General features: G+C 37.2%; 1 protein-coding gene across 1 annotated transcript in view; it reads left to right on the forward strand.

Moving 5' to 3' along the window:
* The window catches only part of HERC1 (HECT and RLD domain containing E3 ubiquitin protein ligase family member 1), an 83,205-nt gene that overhangs the window by 16,369 nt on the left and 45,972 nt on the right, over positions 1–20,864 (forward strand). The window contains 21 exon segments of the mRNA XM_066328792.1: positions 785–1,096; positions 1,659–1,755; positions 3,334–3,477; positions 4,036–4,163; positions 4,976–5,120; positions 5,215–5,386; positions 6,476–6,610; positions 7,375–7,540; positions 8,088–8,213; positions 9,002–9,223; positions 10,537–10,689; positions 10,866–10,998; positions 11,524–11,715; positions 12,227–12,448; positions 13,288–13,461; positions 14,705–14,819; positions 14,916–15,036; positions 16,389–16,560; positions 18,517–18,823; positions 19,908–20,028; positions 20,299–20,350. Of these exon segments, the coding sequence (XP_066184889.1) occupies positions 785–1,096; positions 1,659–1,755; positions 3,334–3,477; positions 4,036–4,163; positions 4,976–5,120; positions 5,215–5,386; positions 6,476–6,610; positions 7,375–7,540; positions 8,088–8,213; positions 9,002–9,223; positions 10,537–10,689; positions 10,866–10,998; positions 11,524–11,715; positions 12,227–12,448; positions 13,288–13,461; positions 14,705–14,819; positions 14,916–15,036; positions 16,389–16,560; positions 18,517–18,823; positions 19,908–20,028; positions 20,299–20,350 (3,409 nt within the window).

Raw genomic sequence — 20,864 nt, forward strand, 5'->3', positions numbered from 1 at the left:
CAACAAATTTATGTGATTTTTCTACTTAGCCTTCATTGATGATGGTTATAGGATTATCTGTATGAAGACATTAATTCTCATTAAATAGGGCTGTGGCCACCTGTGTGGGGCTGTTTTGTGATGTGCCTTTGTGCCTCAAATAGAACCTGCTCTGCACTTCAGCTGTGTTAAGATTCCTGTAGGGAATGATTTCTGTGTTGGTCTGTTTGCTGTTGAGTCTTTCCTCAGCTGAGCACTGACTTCCCAATAGGAGCAAGTTCTTATTTTCTTAAAAGCTTTTAATCTTATTTCTTTTATGTTCACATAATTAAAGTTTATAGTATCAAGTGAGTGGATTTTTAGCATTTGGTGTATTTCTGTAATATTACTGCTTGGTACCAGTTAAAATTAAGCAAAACCTACAGTGCTTTATTATGCTGTTACTTTGTCTTTTTTGCCTTTAAAAAAATTAGTATTTCCATCTGTGAGTTTTGGAGATCTGAATGCAGCCCAAGTTCTGTAGTATGTAGAAGACATACAAATAAAATAATCACTGTTTACATACCTAATGAAAATAGATTTCTGTTATGAAAATAGATTTCATCATAACATATTTCCCAAGAATTTTAGTTTTACTACTTGCTGAAATCCAAATTAATTTTCGATTAGGATTTTAATTTTTGCAGCATGTTATTTGAAGAAACCTGAAATTCTGTTAAAAAATACAGACTTCAAGACCTATATGTAAATTCTGGATTTATCTAATCTCTTCATTTCTCTATTACATTCTTTTTTCTCTTCGTAGATTGAAGCTGGACAATACTGTACATTTGTCATTTCTACGGATGGTTCTGTTAGAGCCTGTGGGAAAGGCAGCTATGGGAGACTGGGACTGGGAGATTCCAACAATCAGTCCACACTGAAAAAATTGACTTTTGAGCCTCACAGGTCTATTAAAAAGGTGTCATCTTCAAAAGGATCTGATGGTCACACTTTAGCCTTTACAACAGAAGGGGAAGTCTTCAGCTGGGGTGATGGTGACTACGGAAAACTGGGACATGGAAATAGTTCAACTCAGAAATATCCCAAACTTATTCAGGGTCCCCTGCAAGGGAAGGTATGTTCTGTATAGAATACCACCTGTTTTTTGTTCTGTTCAGCTGGGATGTTGCATAAAGTTTGAAATAGATAAAATCCTAAGAAAAAGTTCTGTCTCTTTTCTAGACTTCTCTTTGAGGCTGGGTTTGTTTTCAGCAAAACACCAGAGCTTATGGGCAGTGGCATTGTCAGGAAAGCTTCTCATAGTCCTAAGTCAAACTCATTCAAAATTGCAGTTTCAATTTTGCTTGCTGCAATATCGAGGCTTTCACATACAGCTTGTTTAGTGTCTTAAACATCCACTGATGCTGCATTTTTCTCCTGTAAGACTAGGATATCATGATGCTAAAGCTGCTTGATAAATAAAGCATTAGTAGTTTTACATATAAACTTGCCTTTTTATGTACTAATTTCCCCTTATCAAATAAACAGAAAAGATGGCAAAGATTGTGTGTACATAATCCATGTGAATGAACAAGTTAGTTTAGGCAGATTCCTTCTGAAACTTGACTCTCCCAAGCCTTCAGACACCCCACTTGATTTGTGTAAAAACTTCATCTTTCTCTTTGCATGTAACGTAGGTGGTTGTATGTGTATCGGCGGGCTACAGACACAGTGCTGCTGTTACAGAAGATGGAGAGCTGTACACATGGGGAGAAGGAGACTTTGGAAGATTAGGTAATTTGAAAATTTCATTAGATGCTTTCGGGAAAATTCTTGTGTCTAGTAAAGATTTTATACATCTGTCTCCCTTGTTCTCTAATTTTCCCCTCTAAGTACACATATGCATATACTCAGGTGTGTGCATACAGCTGACAAGTGCAGAGGCTCTTAAAAGTTTTTAATGCAGTTTTTAATGCAATTAATTTTACAGAGATTTTGTAAAAAGATTTTTCATTTCAAGGCAAGTTGCTTTTATTTATTCATAAGACTATATGGTTACTAGTGCCACTGGAATGTAAACAGTAGATATTTTAAATAAACTGGAATTCTGGATAAATCTCATCTAGTGTGATGGTAGAATCACAATCTTTGAAGAGTCAGGAATAACTGACTAATAATATCAGGGGTCTGATTATAATAAGGATACTTGATGTTAAGTTTTCCAGAATGGCTTAGTGTCCTTTTACCTTAATACATCTAAAAAGTTAAATTTAACTGAAACAAGAAACCTTGTATTACTATTTGCTTAAGTTCACTTGTCTGTTTCAGCATCTTTGCTGTACAGCTGCTGTGCCTGGTATAAAACTATCCTTCTTGAGCAGGTTCAGAATAGGTTTTGCACAGAAAATTATTTAAAGTTGGGCTTTAGTTACCTTCTGTTTTCTTTTTCTTTGAATGTCACAATCATCAAGTATAGAGGGGTAAAAAGCCAGCAAATGGCAGGGGTGGAAAGTGAGGACACTGTTTGACAGTCACAGCTTTCACAGGAATCAATATAAGTTCTGAGTGTATCACTGTTGTTATGAAAAGAACTCTGTGTTAGACATTTAACTGGAATTTTGGTGGGAATTGTGGAAATGTTCTCTTTGAGTTTTAGATTATTGTGGAGTTTTGATATCCTTTGTGGGTCTTGGAGTGTGCAATGGCGAGTTCCAGAACATAGCTAGAAAGTAACATTTCACTGAGTGAAATAGGAAGTTGTTCATATTTCATCAGTTATGGATACCAGTGATATTAATTTTCTTCTCTTCTCCATTTTCCTTCCATATCCACAGAATTTCTGGAATAGTAGGAATAAAACCTATTGTAAAGTAGGTGATAGCTATAACGTACTTGGTTTCTGCAGAAAGGACCCGTTAGAACTGTGGTTGCCTAAAGGCAGCTAAGGGGCTGGTCTATTCAGTGTGTGCAGTATGTGCAGGAGTGACAGAGGGCTGGTCCTTCCAGCAGCTTCCTCACGCTGTACAGGACACCTGCTGCCCAGTATTGGGAAGTCTGGCTACCTCATCAGCTGATATTGAAGGCAGTCGTACTAGCAATTCTTTTTATTTCTTTTCAGCTAGGTAGAAAATCGTAAGTTTTAGAGGCAGTGAGATATGAACAGGTGTTCTGGAGTATGTAATAAAGATTAAATGTTTAACTTTACAACAGATGTCTTCCAAACCTTACTATGAATCTTCCCAAAAAGTTGGCAGACGTCAGAATTTGTGATGACTGTAATACATGTGGAATTTGCAAAATCTTATGATTGTAAAACAGAAGTAGCATTTTAATTTTCACAAAAAGAAAATACTTTTTTTCTTTTTTCCTTAGGTCATGGTGACAGCAACAGCCGCAACATTCCAACTTTAGTAAAAGATATTAGCAATGTAGGAGAGGTTTCCTGTGGCAGTTCACACACGATAGCTCTGTCCAAAGATGGGAGAACAGTGTGGTCGTTTGGAGGAGGAGACAATGGTGGGTAAAACAAATGTTTTGGTAGTAATTGTTGTCTTATTCAGTACTCCTTGCAGTTTGGTTCTGGTTTTTATTTGTTCGGTAGCTGTTCAAGGAAGTGATCCTTTAAAAATCTAAATACAATATCTGAAGTTCACCTGCAAGATTATAGGGTTAAAAAAAAGATTTTCAGCATGGGAGGAGTTTCAGTGCAGAAAGGTCAGTGTATGGATGAACAATTGTGGAAAAAATGCTGTGCTGATGACTTTCAAATAAGGTCATTCATGATACGACAGGTCCTACAAACTATTACATATAAACTGCCTGGGATTAGTATTTTAGTTTTAAAATAGACTATAATTAAAATATATTTATTCAAGTCTGTAATTACTAATTACTAATTGTAATTGAAAGAGAATAGGTTTTATAAAAATTGTAATAGGTTTTAATTTAAAAAATCCACTCTGACATTTCTGGAAATCCAAAAAAACCCCTCTTTTGGGGTGCATTTAATTGAAAATACCTACCATTTCAATATCCATTGAAAATACCTACCAGTTATGTTTCCTCCTTTTGCAGGCAAGCTTGGTCATGGTGATACAAATAGAGTATATAAACCTAAAGTTATAGAAGCTTTGCAAGGAATGTTTATTCGAAAAGTTTGTGCTGGAAGTCAGTCTTCGCTTGCCTTGACATCAACAGGGCAGGTAGGCAAAACCAAGATTTCACTCAAATTATGGGAGTTGGTGAAGAGGGTCTGGGTTCACATTATTTTAATATTTATTGTTTTGACTGTTGAGAAAATGTTCAACTGGTGCTTAAGTCAAATTGAAGCTCTTGATTAGAGATTGATGTATCTAATGCACAAGAGTATTTCAAAATGTGCTGAGTCATCTAAACCACACTTTTCAAGATTCTTTCTTAGTCATTATTTTAGGTTAATAAATGTACCAGTGTAAAATCAAATTAGATTCAAGAAACAAACAGCACTGAAATGCTTGTAATTTTTAATATAGTAAACAACTCAAGGTGATTAAGTAATTTAATAGTTTTTTAAAATGTATTTGTACATTAGAATATAGGTGTAAACTGCAAGTTTTATTTCTAGTCTGAAAAATCTCAGGAGGGCTTGGAGGTAAATGTTGAGATGGCAAACAAGGGCCTTTCCCAGCATGATGGATACATGTCATTCAATAAGCATTTCCACACTTGTAACCCAGCTGGCCTCCCCACCCTCAGCTCTGTGACTCAGATGCGGTGGAATGTTGACATTCACTCTAATAGTTTGTTTTCCTGCAGCAGCATCCCCAGTGGTGTGCTCTGTGGCCCCTCGGTGGCTGGGGGAAGGAATGCACACTGTGTGAGATGTGTGTTCAGTCAGGAAAGTCCTGTGCACTTTTCAGTTGTGCTGAAAGTCTAATTGCAGTCATTGTGCAGGTGGTTTGCTGGGATGTTGTTTCCTAAACTCAGCAGTAGCACAAGTATGACCTGCAGCTGTTCTGTGGCTCCTTTGCTCCAGGTTTATGCGTGGGGCTGCGGGGCCTGCCTTGGCTGTGGCTCTTCGGAGGCGACTGCTCTCAGACCCAAGCTCATTGAAGAGCTGGCTGCTACCAGAATTGTTGACATTTCCATTGGTGACAGTCACTGTTTGGCACTTTCTCATGGTAAAGAGAGTAAGCTGTAAAAATACATAATTCTCCTCTTGATCAAAAGCAGTTGTATCTCAGCTTTTGTTTTCTACTTTATTTGTGTTTATAGATAATGAAGTTTATGCTTGGGGTAACAATTCAATGGGACAGTGTGGTCAGGGAAATTCTACTGGCCCCATTACTAAACCAAAGAAAGTAAGTGGTTTAGATGGAGTTGCGATTCAACAGATTTCAGCAGGAACATCCCATAGTCTTGCCTGGACAGCTCTTCCAAGGGACAGGTAACAATGACATTTGGGACAGGTACAATTTTATTCTCTTATGCAAGTCCACTTTGGGATATATTTAAATATTTCCTGGAGGTGTTCCCACATCATGTGTGTCGAGCATTCTGGTTGTAATGTTTTGGTCTGGAAAGTCATCTTCCTCTCCTCTTTCTGCCCTCCTCTAAAATGTTACATATGGCATGGTACAAGTGAAAATGTATTAGCACCATGTATTTGAACATTTCTTCTTTATATATGAATTTTTCTTACACGTACTTAGACAAAACCTACCTCTATTTACTAAATATTGACAAGGTAATCAGTGGGAGGTGAAACAACTCAGTATTTTTTATTTGTTGCTTCTGGGGGTATTTTTTATGGCTTAGGAAGTTTCTTTTAGTGTAATAAATATACACTAATCAGGAGATTTTGGGAAAGAGGAAGCTCAGATAAATTACTGCATTTAAAGATCTTAAAAAGTTTCTGTATATGTTAAACTGAAAATAGGTACCTAAATAAATACTTTGGTTATTAATATACAATAACTCAAATAAATAGTACTTTTACACCAAAGATGTTTGCAAGTGATTGTAGTAAACCGCTCAACTTTTATGTATGGACTAACACAAAGGAACAGAAAAACTTAATATTTGGACAATAATTCGAGAAGAACTTAAAATGCCCTTGTTTTCAAGGGACCTATCAACTAAGAAAATAGTGAGACTCCAATAGAATTAAGTGCTATTTCTCCTTTTGAATTCTCCCTGCATTTTATCAAAGTCTCTGACATTTGTACTAAAACCAGCTTTGTGAGTACTAGTCAGCCTTTGCATGAATCAGATTAAATGCATATGGCTTCAGATTTATGCCATTGAGGTATTTTTGTCCATAGATGTGCAGCGTTTGATTGTAAAGAGATTCACAGAAAAGAGTGCAAAAAATACCTTCATGGATCAGGAAGTTGTCATAGTTGTATTAGTTTGCTCTAAGAAAGAAGCTGGTGTAGTTAAGTGTATTCAGTAGTATTGAACCTGTTTAAACTATTAATTTATTAAAGCAGCTAAAGATTTCTAGAGGGTAATTTTCTTTGATATTTGATTGCAGGCAAGTTGTGGCATGGCACAGACCTTATTGTGTTGATCTTGAAGAAAGTACCTTTTCACATCTTCGTTCTTTTCTTGAGCACTACTGTGACAAAATCAACAGTGAAATTCCTCCTCTTCCCTTTCCTTCATCAAGGTATATATAGCACAGACTTTTATACTTGTTTTTTTCTTTACAGCAGTGGTGCATGGCTTAGCCCTAGTTAATCTATTCTCTAACGAGTATAAGTCTGGTTTACTTGCTTATTCAGGGGTCATCTGTGTGGAGTTACTCTAATGCAGTTGTTTAACAAAGGAGCTTTACAATGTCTCCAATGTAGCAGGATCTTTAGTCTGAAATTTATTTTCATTATGCAGTGAATTAAATGCTTTACTTCTGAGTTTTCCTTTGCAACACATTTTTCTATGGAATTGAAATGTATTTACTGTTTCTGTGTTGTCAGTTTGTACTCCTGTAACCAGTGTTTCAAAACTTTTTTAAGAGGACAAGAAATTAATATCCTGACATTTTGTTTTTAATCTGAATGTTGTACTCCTAAATTTTCTGAGAGAAAAATTATTTTTTTAAAAGTCTTTTTATTTTCCTCTGTATCATATTTTTGTTTATTTCTGTATTTTGGGATGGCTTTGCCTCATAATTCATGAGACTATTAATCTAAAGTAAATTCCTCTTACAGCCATTGTCCACAAAGACACTTCTATATTCTGGTTTCAGTTTTTGTTCTTTTAATGGGATTGGTAGTAAGTTTCTCAGAGGAGTTTCCTTAAGCACCCAGTTGGAATTTACTTGCCTTTCTGGTATGAAAAATCAAGGAACAGTTAAAAGCTTAGTGCACAAATAAGTGGAAGGGAGTAATGCTAATAATAGGAGAATTTAACAGATACATATTTCTTTTACAGGGAACATCACAATTTTCTTAAATTGTGTTTGAAGCTGCTTTCTAACCACCTTGCACTTGCACTGGCTGGAGGTGTAGCCACCAGCATTCTTGGCCGGCAGGCTGGTCCTCTTCGAAATCTCTTATTCAGACTGATGGACTCTTCTGTCCCTGATGAAATTCAAGAAGTAAGTAATGCCTTGTTTACATGTGAAAATTGTACTACTTTCTTCTGTTCTTTTTCTGTGCAGCCAGGTATTTATCAGACTTTCTGGACGAATCTGACTTGGCAGTTTTACTCACTAAAATTAAAAAATGTAGTCCCCATCACTGTTTTATGATCTGAAAGCAGAAAAGAATGTTTGCATAAGAATTTCAAAAAACTGCCTTATTTTATAACTTCTAAATTATTCTTCCCTGTAATAATGAACCTGAAACGTTATTGTTGTGGATTGAGTAACTGACTCAACTGTGGTTGAGTAATTCTCCTAAGATGCACTCTTATAGGAAAGAGCAACTTTCGTTGGTCTTGTTTCAGTCCTTCAATGTAGTGCACATTTGCATCGCAGCATAAAAGATTAGTGTGCTATTGTGTGGTAGAATTCTGATATTAAAAGAAATTAAGCAAATACTTGGGATATATCATGTGTGATGTACGGTATTTTTTAAGGATACAGGTGGCTTGATTATTTCCCTTCTCCACTGAAGAAGTATTTTCGGCTGCTCTAATTTTAGGTTGTAATTGAGACACTGTCAGTTGGAGCAACTATGCTACTTCCTCCATTGCGAGAGAGAATGGAATTGCTACATTCTCTTCTGCCCCAAGGTCCTGATAGGTGGGAAAGCTTATCAAAAGGACAGGTAAGGTCAAGTAAAAATATGCCTGAGAGCAGTTGTGGTTTGCTTTGGGTTTTTCTATGAGAACATTTTGAGCTATGAGGCGAGCCTCATTTGCAGAGGGCAAGCACATTTCTGGAGAGATGCAGTGCAAACCCCAGCATAACAAAATCTGTAGGGCAGACTGGCTAAAACAGAAGGGAGTGATGCAGGGAGCACTGGTCATTTTCTCAAGTGAAGGTTGACTACAGAGAGCTTAGGAATTGCTGTGGTAGTGTATCCAGACAAGCCTAGAGATAGATAATTTTGAATACTAGATTATTGAACAAGCCTTGGTAAGGGAAAATTAAGTGTTTTCTGGCATGAATACTTGTATAATGCTTTTCCTACATGGATTTCACCCTACTTTGGAAAGATGACTGCAAGGTTCTTTTTTGTATCCTTTTTCCTATGAACAGTGTAGAGAAATTGTGTGTCTCCCACGTGTTTTCCCAAATGATCAGAAAACCAGGACATACTGGGAAAAGTGTTTGGTTCAGTGTCTTACCTTCATTGCCCACCATGTTGACAATTTGATTTCTCTCTCTCTTAATCTCAGGTTTTTACTAGCCATGGTAAATCTAATTCAGTATATTTATCCATTCTCTAATAGTGCATATCTTCAGGAAAACCTGGAGTATTTTGGTAAAGGCCTCCAGCTTATTTCTGTGTCCCATTAGAATATTTTCGTTAGGTACCTTTTTTTCTTCTTAGCTCATTATTTTATGTTTATTAACAAAGTGTGAACTTTGTGTCTAAACATTCTTCTTTAGAGAATGCAATTGGACATCATTCTGACAAGCTTGCAGGATCACACCCATGTAGCTTCCCTGCTTGGTTATAGCTCCCCATCTGATACCACAGAAACTTCCTCTTTGTGTATCAGCTATGGCAACCCTTCTGATCAAGCATATGCTGTCCAGAGCAGTCATCCAGATACTCATCTAGCTGAAATCTTAATGAAGACTCTTCTAAGAAACTTGGGATTTTATACAGTATGTACAGGCTTCATATTAATTTTTTTTAAAATTAGAATTAATCTTTGATACTTTGAAGGGTTTACTATTCTCCCCCCTCCGCCCCCCCCCCCCCCCCCCCCCATATGTTAAGGAAATTATGCTCATTTTGTTTATCTAAAGTAACAGTGCCACATGTATTTGTCCTTAAGTGGACTAAAGTCAGTTAAATCATCTCTAATGATGTGATTCTGATACTGCTATAGTGATATTTATTGTTTAACGTGACTTAATGTAAATGCAGCTGGTTTTGTATTAGACTCTTCTATTGCTCTTGCTTTGGCTTCAGATTTTTTGGGAAGAGAAAATGTAACACAAGAAATAAATTGATTGTATGCAGTGTATGTCAGTATAATCTCGGCCACCAGGGAACAATAAGCAGACACCAGGAGTATGAATCTGTTTAATTAACTCCACTAGGGTGGTAACTACCTTGTAATAGTGCAGTAAGAACAGGTCTTATTAAACACAGTGTGTCAGCCAGATTGTTTGCCTTAGAGAGTGTAGGGGAGCGTGAGAGCACATCACTGATTAAGCTTTTTATTCAACCAGCCAGTTGAATTCAACAAAGAGAAGAAATCAGAGATTTGGACTTCCCTGACACAGTGTGGAGCTCCTAAGTGCAGGGTGGCAGTGTTTTCTTTTTTCTAGACCTCCTTCAGTCAGCAAGGTGGAGCTGTCTGCTTTGAATTGGCTGCTTAAAACTGACTGAGGTTTTCCAAAGGATTCCAAAGGATTCCAAAGGATTCCAAAGGAAGTTAAGCAGCCATCTATGTTCTCCTTCTATTGCCATCCTAGATAGTGCAAACAGGAATTCTAATGTGAAATACCTTATGCATCAGCCCCCAACAGAACCTAAGGAATTTTTCCTTAACACATTGTGCTTTGGAAGCTAGATTAGGAAGTGATTTTTTTTTAATCTAGTTAGCCTTGTGAGGAATAAAAGTGTGTGGGCCTGATATTTCTGTGTCTGAAAGATTTTTAGCAGCTGCTAGCAGGCTAAAAATCTTTCAGACTCAAAAATATCAGGCCCACATAAAAGCATTGTTCCATGTGAAAGAAACATTTTAAGAAATGTTTGCCTGATAGCTACCACAGTCACTCCTGTGACATCATAAACAAATGGAATTTCAAGTTTATTTATCCCATGATACACTTTGTATTATCCATTTTCTCCAGTAGTTACAGGTGGACATAGTAAAGATAAAAATGCTTCTTTTTAGGTGATAATAAAGTATTACAGCACGTGAAGCAGAGTTAATTGTTATCTTTTCCCTCTTTTCTCTTAATAGGATCAAGCCTTTGGAGAACTGGAAAAAAACAGTGATAAATTTTTACTTGGTACATCATCATCAGAAAACAGCCAACCTGCTCATTTGCATGAGCTTTTATGTTCCCTACAGAAACAATTGCTGGCTTATTGTCACATTAACAGTGTTACTGAGGTGTGTGTCCTTATTTCTACCATTCACTAGAGAAAAAAATAATCCAGTATTCATAAGCACCAGAATGTTGTAAGGTTCCTTTTGAAAATCTTGTGAGTATTTGAAAGCTGAAGTGATTTAAATAGTGAATCCTTTGTATGTATTTACAGAACTACTCTTGTATTTTTTCCTTCTAGAATTCTAGCAGTGTGGCACTGCTTCACAAACACCTTCAGCTTTTATTGCCTCATGCTACAGATATCTATTCCCGTTCTGCAACACTGCTTAAGGAAAGCTCCTGGAATGGTAGTGTTGGGGAAAAACTGAGAGGTAACTGTCCATGGAAAAATCAGTAATGATGGCTCTGTAACCTTAGGGCACTTTTTTTTTTCTCAGGTTTGAATTAAAAAAATCTATTCTTTTTCCTATATCTGTGTAAATTAGGCATCCCAAGTCTCCCCTCAAAGAAGGAGATGAGGTGTATACCCAGGAATTGCATCTGGTTCATGTTTTTGATAGGACATTTTTTGTGCAGGAGAAGCACAGGTTGGAGATTGTGAATTCTCCATTCTGTTCACCTTCACTCCAGAATGTTAATGTGAACAGCATACAGAGTGTTCGTTATTGTTCCAGTTTCATTAGTTCTAGATTTCTCTTTTTAAAAGTACAATAATTGTGATTACTGAAAAATATGTAACTAAAATAAAATATTAATAATTATTAAACAAACCCATCAATTCAATCTTTATTGTTTAAGACATCCTAAGATAGCTGAGATGCAATTCCTTGACTTGTTAAATTGTGCATACATAATTCCATAACTGAAACTAATTCAGGTTCTGTTTTTCTCTGCAGATGTGATTTATGTATCAGCTGCTGGCAGTATGCTCTCTCAAATTGTCAACTCACTGTTGCTGCTGCCAGTGTCAGTAGCTCGGCCTCTGCTGAGTTACCTGCTGGATCTGCTGCCACCTTTAGATCGTCTCAACAGACTCTTGCCTGCTGCAGCCCTTTTGGAAGACCAGGAATTACAGTGGCCTCTTCATGGTAAGTGTAATAACAAACATGCTTTTAATCTGAAAAATAAACACTGGCACATTTTATAGTAGAATTTAGCTCTCCCTTTTAAGATGGCTATTTTTTTAAACTATGTGTCTTGCTACATCTCCTTTTCAATTTTCTTAATATATTAATATTCCTTGCTGTGAAATTTTTTTTCTGCTTTGAGTGCTGTTTCTGGTTGTATCCTTAATCTATACATGTTTATCAGAACACAGAGATGTATTAGAACAAAGCAGGTTCTTGGGCAGAGTTTAAAAGAGCCTTTACTGCATGACAGCTGTGCGGTGAATGGTGGTGGCCTCTGCTGTGCTGTAGTTCCAATGTTCAGTGATCTGTTTGTCCTAGCTGCTGTTTCTTCAGTTGGAAGGTTGCTGATTGAGGGGCAAAATTGTGATTAACTGGGAAATATTAACAAGATCTGCCATTAGCTTTGGAATTTTGGAATTGTTTGTGACACTTGAGCATGGGTGACTAACCTGGCAGTGAAAACTTGCAGGTGGCCCTGAGCTGATCGACCCTACAGGTGTTCCCCTGCCGCAGCCTGCCCAGTCGTGGGTGTGGCTGGTGGACCTGGAGAGGACAGTGGCCCTGCTCATTGGGCGCTGCCTGGGGGGGATGCTGCAGGGCCCTCCAGTGTCCCCCGAGGAGCAGGATACGGCCTACTGGCTCAAAACCCCACTGTTCAGCGATGGAGTGGAGATGGATATTCCTCATTTAGGTGAGCTGTTCAGTGCCAGCACCTCATGGTCTGTGTAAATACGAGTTCAGGTGTGAAATTTCTGATGATGTTTGAAGAAGTCTCTGTATTTAAGGTTTGCCTTCCAATATTCCTGTCTATTTGTAGTAAAACAAAAAGTTCAAAGAGGTAATTTAAGTTATGATGTAGTTCATAAGGGGTCTTGGAAATGCATACAGGAAAAAAAAAATCACAATTTCTCAGTAAAAGACTACAGACTTGGCACAGTTATTTGGAAATGTTTTACACTCCAGGAACTCGATTTTTAATTTTATTTCTTGGAAAAATCTCTTCTATTTTATTCTAATTGCAAAATGATTTTTTATTATTTAGAAACAATACTATTAATAGCAAACGTCATTCTTCATGATCTACCAGAATTATCAACAACTCAGCAGTGGAGTTCCTGTCATCCCTTCAGTGAATGGAGCACTTGCTTCTTTGTGCACTGTTCCTCTTAGTTCACATCTCCTCCTCCCTCCAGTTCTGAGTAGACTACTTCAAGACTTAAAAGAGAGTGTTTTGAAATGGGTCCAAGCAGTAGTTGCAAGTGTATAGCTTTGCAGTTCTGGTGGAATTAATTATATGGATTTATGCTCTTGAAGAATAGTTGCATAATGCTTCTAAATCTCCACAGGTTTTATGTAGATTGTATTTTAAGTCACTTCCCTATGTAAGGTGAATTTGAGGCGGGACAATATGTCTTGATTTTTTTTTTTAACTAGGAGGAAGGTGAAAGGTGGTTTAAATGCTTTTAGATAGGTGTGTGTAATCCTCAAAATTTGCAGACTTTAATTTCTTTGATGTTTCCATTCTGTTAGACAAATGCATGAGCTCCTTGTTAGAAGTGGCCCTGTCTGGAAATGAGGAGCAGAAGCCTTTTGATTATAAGCTGAGACCAGAGATCACAGTCTTTGTTGATTTGGCCTTGGGTTGTACAAAAGAGCCGGCAAGGAGTCTCTGGATCAGTATGCAGGACTATGCTGTCAGTAAAGGTAAGGTGTTGAAAATACCTGTGTATGTTGCAAGTAAGTTAAATCCTCCAGCTATGCTCCTAGCATAATTCTGTATTTTCTTTTGCAATGATTTTTAATTCTACAGCATGGTAAACTTAATTTATTATTATGTTCCGTGATCTTTTTTTTTATTTTTCTGTTACTTACTTTTGACACTAATTTTAGTGCTTGGCAAACATGTAGTTCAATGTTGTTTTCCCCTCTGAGCTGGTAAGAAGAAACTTGTTTGCTTAGTGAGTTGTTGTTCTTCCTATTTTCTGAGTAGAGCAGGGTGAAACTTGCAATTAAAAAAGAAAAATTAAAGGGGAGAAGATGAGGGAAGGCAAAGTAACTTGTAAAATATGTTAGGAATGGAATGAAGGGGTAAGTCATCCTTTGTTTTTCAAGTCTCTGGGTGGCTGGTCTTACAGTAGTAATAGTTTTTCATGTTTATTGCCTAAAATCTGGATTTCCTGCTCAAGCTTTCCAGGATCATTTTAATGAGATCCACTGAGCACTGTAAATTGTACTGTAACTGCTGCATCCAGAGATAATTTTCTGTAGGTATGGCCAAGCTGAGTTAGATGAAGAAAAGAGCAAATTGTGTTGTGTGCCTGTTGAGAACAACGCAAGGGAATTCTGTTGTGAGATTCCACTGAAGTGAGAATTCCAGTTAAAACAGTGCTGGTTATCTGTTTGCACAATCTGAGTTGAATGAGCTGATCTGTATAATTTAGGCTGTGGAACTGGGTTCCTTAGAAGTTGATGTGGGTCTGCTCTGTTCACCTGACTGGAAGTTGTATGGTCATGTTAGCATAGCATCACAGGCAGTCATGGAACTTGATGAGGAGCAGGTGTGTTAGACTAGACTTACCTATGGCCAGGTACGTTTTGTCATTTCTACAGCAGTTCATAAGGATTTGTAGATAACATTTAACAGAAAAATATATTATAAACATATTTTTGAAAAAGGGGGACAGTAACTTTTAATTTCCATGTGGAAAATTCTGGTGCTTTGTGAAGGTTTGCTTGGCAGTTCAGTTATTTCATAGTGGAGCAATATTATTTTCATAATGGTTCTTTTTAAAGTGGGGAAAAGTTTTTTTTTTTAAATTAACAAGTCAGTTCCTCAGAAAAAAAGGAACTTAAGTGGCTCAAGATATTGAATACAATATTGAAAAAACAAATATTTTTGTTTTTTTGGGAACAGTAGCTAGTTTTGATGAATCATTTCTATTTTCAGATTGGGATACTGCAACTCTAAGTAATGAATCACTCCTAGACACTGTGTCGAGATTTGTCCTTGCAGCTCTTCTGAAACACACCAGTTTACTTAGTCAAGCTTGTGGTGAGAGCAGGCAAGTAGCTTAAAGCTGCTTTTAAAAGTTCAGCTTGACTTTTTGAAAAGAAGTTCATGTGGGTTTTTTTTCTGGCTTGGGTGTGATTTTCTATAGGTACCAGCCTGGCAAGGCCTTGGCAGAAGTTTACCGCTGTGTGTATAAAGTTCGGAGTCGCTTGCTTGCCTGCAAGAACATGGAGCTTATTCAGACCAGGTCATCCTCCAGAGACAGATGGGTAAGGCTCTGCATCTCTTTGCAGTTCTTCTGGCTTTACTGGCTATTAAGAAAATATTACATAATTTTTTTCTATCAGTATTTATTATTTATTATCTATCTTTTACAGTATTTTTTTCTATCCTGTTGAAAAATCTTAATGAGTTTCCAAATGAAAATGGGCAGGGTATAATTAGGAGTCCATTTGTCTGGAGTATGTGATATTAAAGCAAGTGATTGATTGGCATCATTTGACCCAAGCCCAGCCTCGAGCTTGATTTCCCTCTCTTCCCATCTCTAGAATGGTGGGCCATAGAAACCCTGCAGCACATAGAAACAGCTGGAGATGGCTCAGCTGTGTTGAGCAGGCCACAGCTTTGTCTGGCTGCTATTCCTGAATCCAGCTTTGTTATCTGGGCCTCTGTTCTATGAACCTCTCTCTTCCCCTTCCTTGCCTACGCCTTCTTCCTTCCTGCACTGCCACATTATCTTCTTAGTCCTAACATTACTTTAGAGCAACTTGTCAGCCCTATGTGAATGTTTGATACAAGAGCACTGGGCCTGAAAGTGGCGACTTCTGAAAAATTTTATTAAGCCATATCGGCATTAATGGTGGACATGTTCAGTGAATTACAGGGTTAGGGACTGTTTGGCAATACAAAGCAGTCCTTAGAGCAGGTTTCTCTGATAGGATATTTAATTATGATTTACAATCTACAAGGAAGGTATTTTTATGAACAAAATCCTTATGTAACATCAGGATTAAGAGGCTTTTTAGATGTATTCTAAAGCACCATTTGTGCACTTTAAAATAGTGTAGATGTGTGTCCTGCTTTTGATTAATATTACGTGTGTATCTTGCCCACTTCCTTTCTCAGGGTAGGGGTTTAACATAGCTGCAAGAGACTCAGCACTTCTGAAAGTATTGGGTGTGCTTGCAGTCAGTTCTGTTACTCCCAGAAATCCTCAAACTTACAGATGTAAATCTGATATATGCAGTAGATTTGTTGCTTCAGATTTAATGCCATTTGGAAAAAGTATCTGGTTTACTTTTGCATGGTATACCCAAGCTTATGGTTTCTAAAGGCTTTGGTGCTGAAATGTCAGAGTTTTACCACAGTGTCTAAGTAAGCACTACAAGGAGACATTTTTCTGCAGATCATCTGAGCCATGGTTACAAAAGGAAAATTAAATTTTCCAGCTTAAGTATTTAAAACCTTGAATGTTAACAACTGTCATTGTTTATTTCACGCAATATCGAAAGTATTTTTTGATAGGAAGAAGTCTCTTATTATTCAATACCTGTGTCCTTGTACATACATCTTTTGTTTTGGTGAGAATTAATTTTACTGCATGTGTGTTTTTTTTATCAAGATGCTAGATAATCAAGAATCTGCTGATGTTGATACTCAAGAACATTCTTTTACTCGTACAATTGATGAAGAAGCAGAAATGGAGGAGCAGGCAGAACGTGACAGAGAGGAAGGACACCCAGAACAAGAAGATGAAGAGGAGGAAAGAGAGCATGAAGTTATGACAGCGGGTAGTAAGTACTATGTGTGTCAATATAATGTCATATGTGTCAATAATGCCATGTCCTTTGGAAGGACAGTGTCTTTTTCTCTGAGGTAAAATAAAAAAAAAATATTTTAAAGATTATGGAAGATCTGTCTGCATAAACATTTTGAGAGGTTTGTTTTTATACAATGATATTAGTAATTTTTGTGGTTCAGAAAAGTGTGTAGATACAAAGGAATGTGAATACTAAGCTAGTTTGCTGCAATGCAGGACATCTGACATATACCAGCACTTGTATATGCACTGTCTACAAGACTACTTGGTTTCATCTTGTTTTTTCTAAGGTTCTCATCCTTAGATCTCTGAGTTTTCATCAGTATTTAGATACAGAATTTTGGCTTTGTTTGTATGTGTTGTTATTTTACGTGGTAAGCTTTGAAGGGTAATGTTATTCTGAAGTTTGGAAACAAAACTCTTGATAATAGTGGACTGTGCTGGAATTCATGTCTGCCTTTGAATATCTCTGCTCTTAAAAATGTGGAGGTGCTAGTCAGAGTTCGGTATTTTTAGCAGGATTTGCCATATTTTTTCCTGGGCCTTGTAAATGTCTTGTTTAATTCTTCAGAAGATATCTTGAAAAAAGTAAATTTCACAAAATTTCAAATCAGTGTTGTTACACTGATTTGGGCTTGTAGTCCAGCTTGAGGGGTAGTTAACCCTTAATTTTTGCAGTTTCAATAAAGCAACAGACAGTTGCACAAGGTGGTTTTTTTTCTCTGTTGTGAACTGAGTGTTCTGCAAGACAGCGTTTACGTTAGCCTTGGAACATTTCTGTAGAATGCATATAGCTTAAAGAATGAAATTGGCTGACTTGAACTCTTTTCCATAGCTGCACAATTTTCGTTTTCTTTTCTAAATATTGTTCCTCTGGATACTGTTAGAACGTTAATCTTTTTCCAGTCTCTGCTGTCATCTCTTGTTTTGCTGACAGTTCCCTGTTAGGACTCCCACATTTCTCTTTGGGACCTTATTGACCAGAACGTATGTTACACCTTTAGTTTTTTAGGATGTGTCGTTCCATGGACAGTGCAGTGGAGCTGAAGTGACTATTCATAAGCTGATTTGTGGTTCCTGCTCAGTACATTCAGTATGTTTGACTGCTTGATTTGCAGTTATTTTGGGCAAATGCTCAGAGCTCTCACCTGGACAGGGCTTCTGGGTACAATAAAGGAAATGTATCCAGAGACATCCAGACAGACAATAGTGTTACATGCACAAATAAGTAGGAAGATGACTCTCTCACTTGTGTTCCTAAGGGATGCTGAGCCTTACTTGTGGAGTTCTATTCATATCAGTGAAGGAAGTATTTAATTTTACCTTTGCCTTTCCAAAGGGGACCTGAACATTTAAAATTAAAATGATTAAATCAAGAGAACTTTAGTTCTTTGGACATAGATGAGGAGGTTTCTCACATGTACTCTTCAGAAGACTCTGATCCTTTAGGCTACAGCCGCATTAAGTAAAGTGTAGTCTAAGAATTCTGATAGAATCTTCATTGTACTGCCCAAAGCTAATAAAAGCCTGAAACTGTTCCAGCATCGAATTGGAGATATTCTGGTGTCTGCAATAACCGATTTATAGAAGCATTATTTTATATGCATCTACTAAAAGGCAAATGTGAAATAATCTTTCTCTTTGATGCTATTCAAACAGAAGATGGTTTGCAGTAAGACACTCAAAGTTTTGGTGTTCTGTCGAAGTGCATTGTCCTTCATTTTTGAATTAACATTGTGCAAATGCTTCATTTAACTTGTTTGTGTGACTTCTTTTATGGCACTGTATTATTATCGTATTATTTTACTGTTAGAAAAATATTAGTTATTCCTTATAGTGGGGCCGTTTTGACCCAAGATGTAGATGAATATTTTATTCTCTGTGTCCTTGTCTAGAAGTTAAGACTTTCTTTTTGTGTTGCATGTTACAGAAATATTTCAATGTTTCCTATCAGCCCGTGAAGTAGCTCGCAGTCGGGATCGAGATAGGATGAGCACGGGGACAGGGACTAGACTTGATGATCCACCTACTCAGTCCCAGCAGGAACGAAGGATCAGCACTGATCTGACAGAAGGGCAGGATGTGTACACTGCTGCCTGCAACTCTGTGATCCACAGATGTGCCTTGCTGATCTTGGGCGTGAGCCCTGTCATTGAGGAGCTGCAGAAGCGAAGGGAGGATGGGCAGCTCCAGCAGCCTCCCTCTGCTGGTCCGGAGGGCATCGGGCTCATGACCAGGTGGGCTTTGCTGACTGCACCGTGGTTAACTCTTCTCTGCTGCCTTTAGAATTGATTATACACCCCCAGTTTTCCTCTGAGGATTATTGCAGTTTTTTTAGAAGAAAATTCCTGCTGAGAGTAGTGTTATGCCTCTGTTGAAAATAATGATTTTTCTCAATTTTCCTTGGCCATGCTAACTAGCCTGAAGAGTTTTATTCTGTGTTGACCCTATTTAAGTTTCAAAGTTGGGCTTAGTGATAAATTGTTCAGATCATCAGGTGTACAGATAGCATGAGGCACTTGGAAAAATAGTTTATTTTTCCTGTAATTTGTTTGTGTTTGGATTTTTTTACCATATTTGTGGCGTTTTGAACTGTGACAATGTCCTATATAGGAATGTTTAAAAATTGTGTATGTTTAAGACAAAAGATTCAAACCCTATTATGACAAAAATGTTTTTCATGATTGACTTTTATAAATATTCCTACCATAGGCATGGGTAAGACTTGTTAGATATCCTGTTTTGATATTTTAAATTAAGATATTGATGGGAAAGGTACTAAGATATCTAAGAGGAAAATTTTATGTATTCGGTACCCTTTTATTCTTTTTGCCTCTTTTTGGAAATCCAGTCCCTAAAGCATGGGTGGCTGCCTCTGTCATTGTCAAAATAGCTTTTATCTCCAGCATATCAACTTTAGGATGCATTTTATGGGTGGGTTTTTGATAAGTTCAGTGCTTTTTCACCCACTTACTCTGTTTCTTGTTCTCTCAGCTCAGAGTATTTCTGTTTACTTTGAGTAATGCTTACCAAGGCCCTAGAGCACTCACTCATTGGAGGTTGACATTTGTTCAGTTGACCAGTAAGGCTGTTAAGAAGTAACAAAGTTTACTTTGTCATAAATAACCATTATAAACATAATTAAAGCCATCATACCACTCTTTTCCTCTTTAATGTGGTCTTGTGGTATTCTGTGATAGACTCTTTCCCAGTAAAACGGTGGCATCTATTAAATTTGGCTATCAACTCTTACCTTTTATGTAATACCAGCTTTTTTTTTCTCTTGTGTGTGCATCTGAACATGTGTGCACCTGAAAGCAGGAGTGAAAGTCTTACAGCAGAAAGTCGCTCAATCCATGCAAACTCAAGCTACAGACTGATGAAGTCAAGAAGTGAGTCTGATTTGTCTCAGCCTGAATCAGATGAGGAAGGTTATTCACTGGTAGGTAAATCAGCATGATGTATTTAGGGATTGTCAATAGACTGTTTAGATGGGAAGTGCGTCTGAAACATTTGTTTAGCACTATGTTTTGGTACATTAATTCATCATTGTTAAGAGAAAGCACTAATGGTAAAAAACAAATTTGAAATAATTATAGCTGTGTTAACTGTCTCACTATTATGGGTGAGGGATGAATTGTAAATACTCTAATATTATGCGCTGCATATGATCACCTGAGGAAATGAGGCTTTTATTAATCTTTTAATCTAGAGTGGAAGACGGAATGTTGATTTGGATTTGGCAGCATCACACAGGAAGAGGGGTAAGTTCTGTTGTTTACCTAGTGAATACTAACCAGATAAATGTTAGAGTTTCTTAAGTTAAACTATATTTGCAGTTACATAACAGGTAAATTGAGATTTAAAATAATTGTTACCTACTCTGTATTGTGTGAAGTTCCGTTGCTTTGTGGCTTGGTTATAGTACTTTCTTGGTTATAACTCTTCATTCTGGTTTCTAGACTTGTAATGCTCCTTTGAAACAAGTGAGTTTTTCTGTTAAGTGGATCAGAAACATGCATTCTGTTTTCACTCATGTGACTTCAGGAATAAAATATTGTGAGAGAAGTTTATGTGGAACATTCTATTCTTGTGCTAACAACAAATGTTTACCATAAAATATGCTGGAACCTGGAGAAATTTCTTTCAGAAGACACTGCTTTACTTTGCATCCTTTGAACACCAGCATGCCTACAGAACCAAGCAACCATGCTTTCTATTGCTCTGTTACTGCTTCATACTGGAGAATCTCACTGAGCTCCTTGATAGAAGGTGACA

Source organism: Sylvia atricapilla, chromosome 13 (assembly GCF_009819655.1).
Source record: "Sylvia atricapilla isolate bSylAtr1 chromosome 13, bSylAtr1.pri, whole genome shotgun sequence".
Taxonomy (NCBI): domain Eukaryota; kingdom Metazoa; phylum Chordata; class Aves; order Passeriformes; family Sylviidae; genus Sylvia; species Sylvia atricapilla.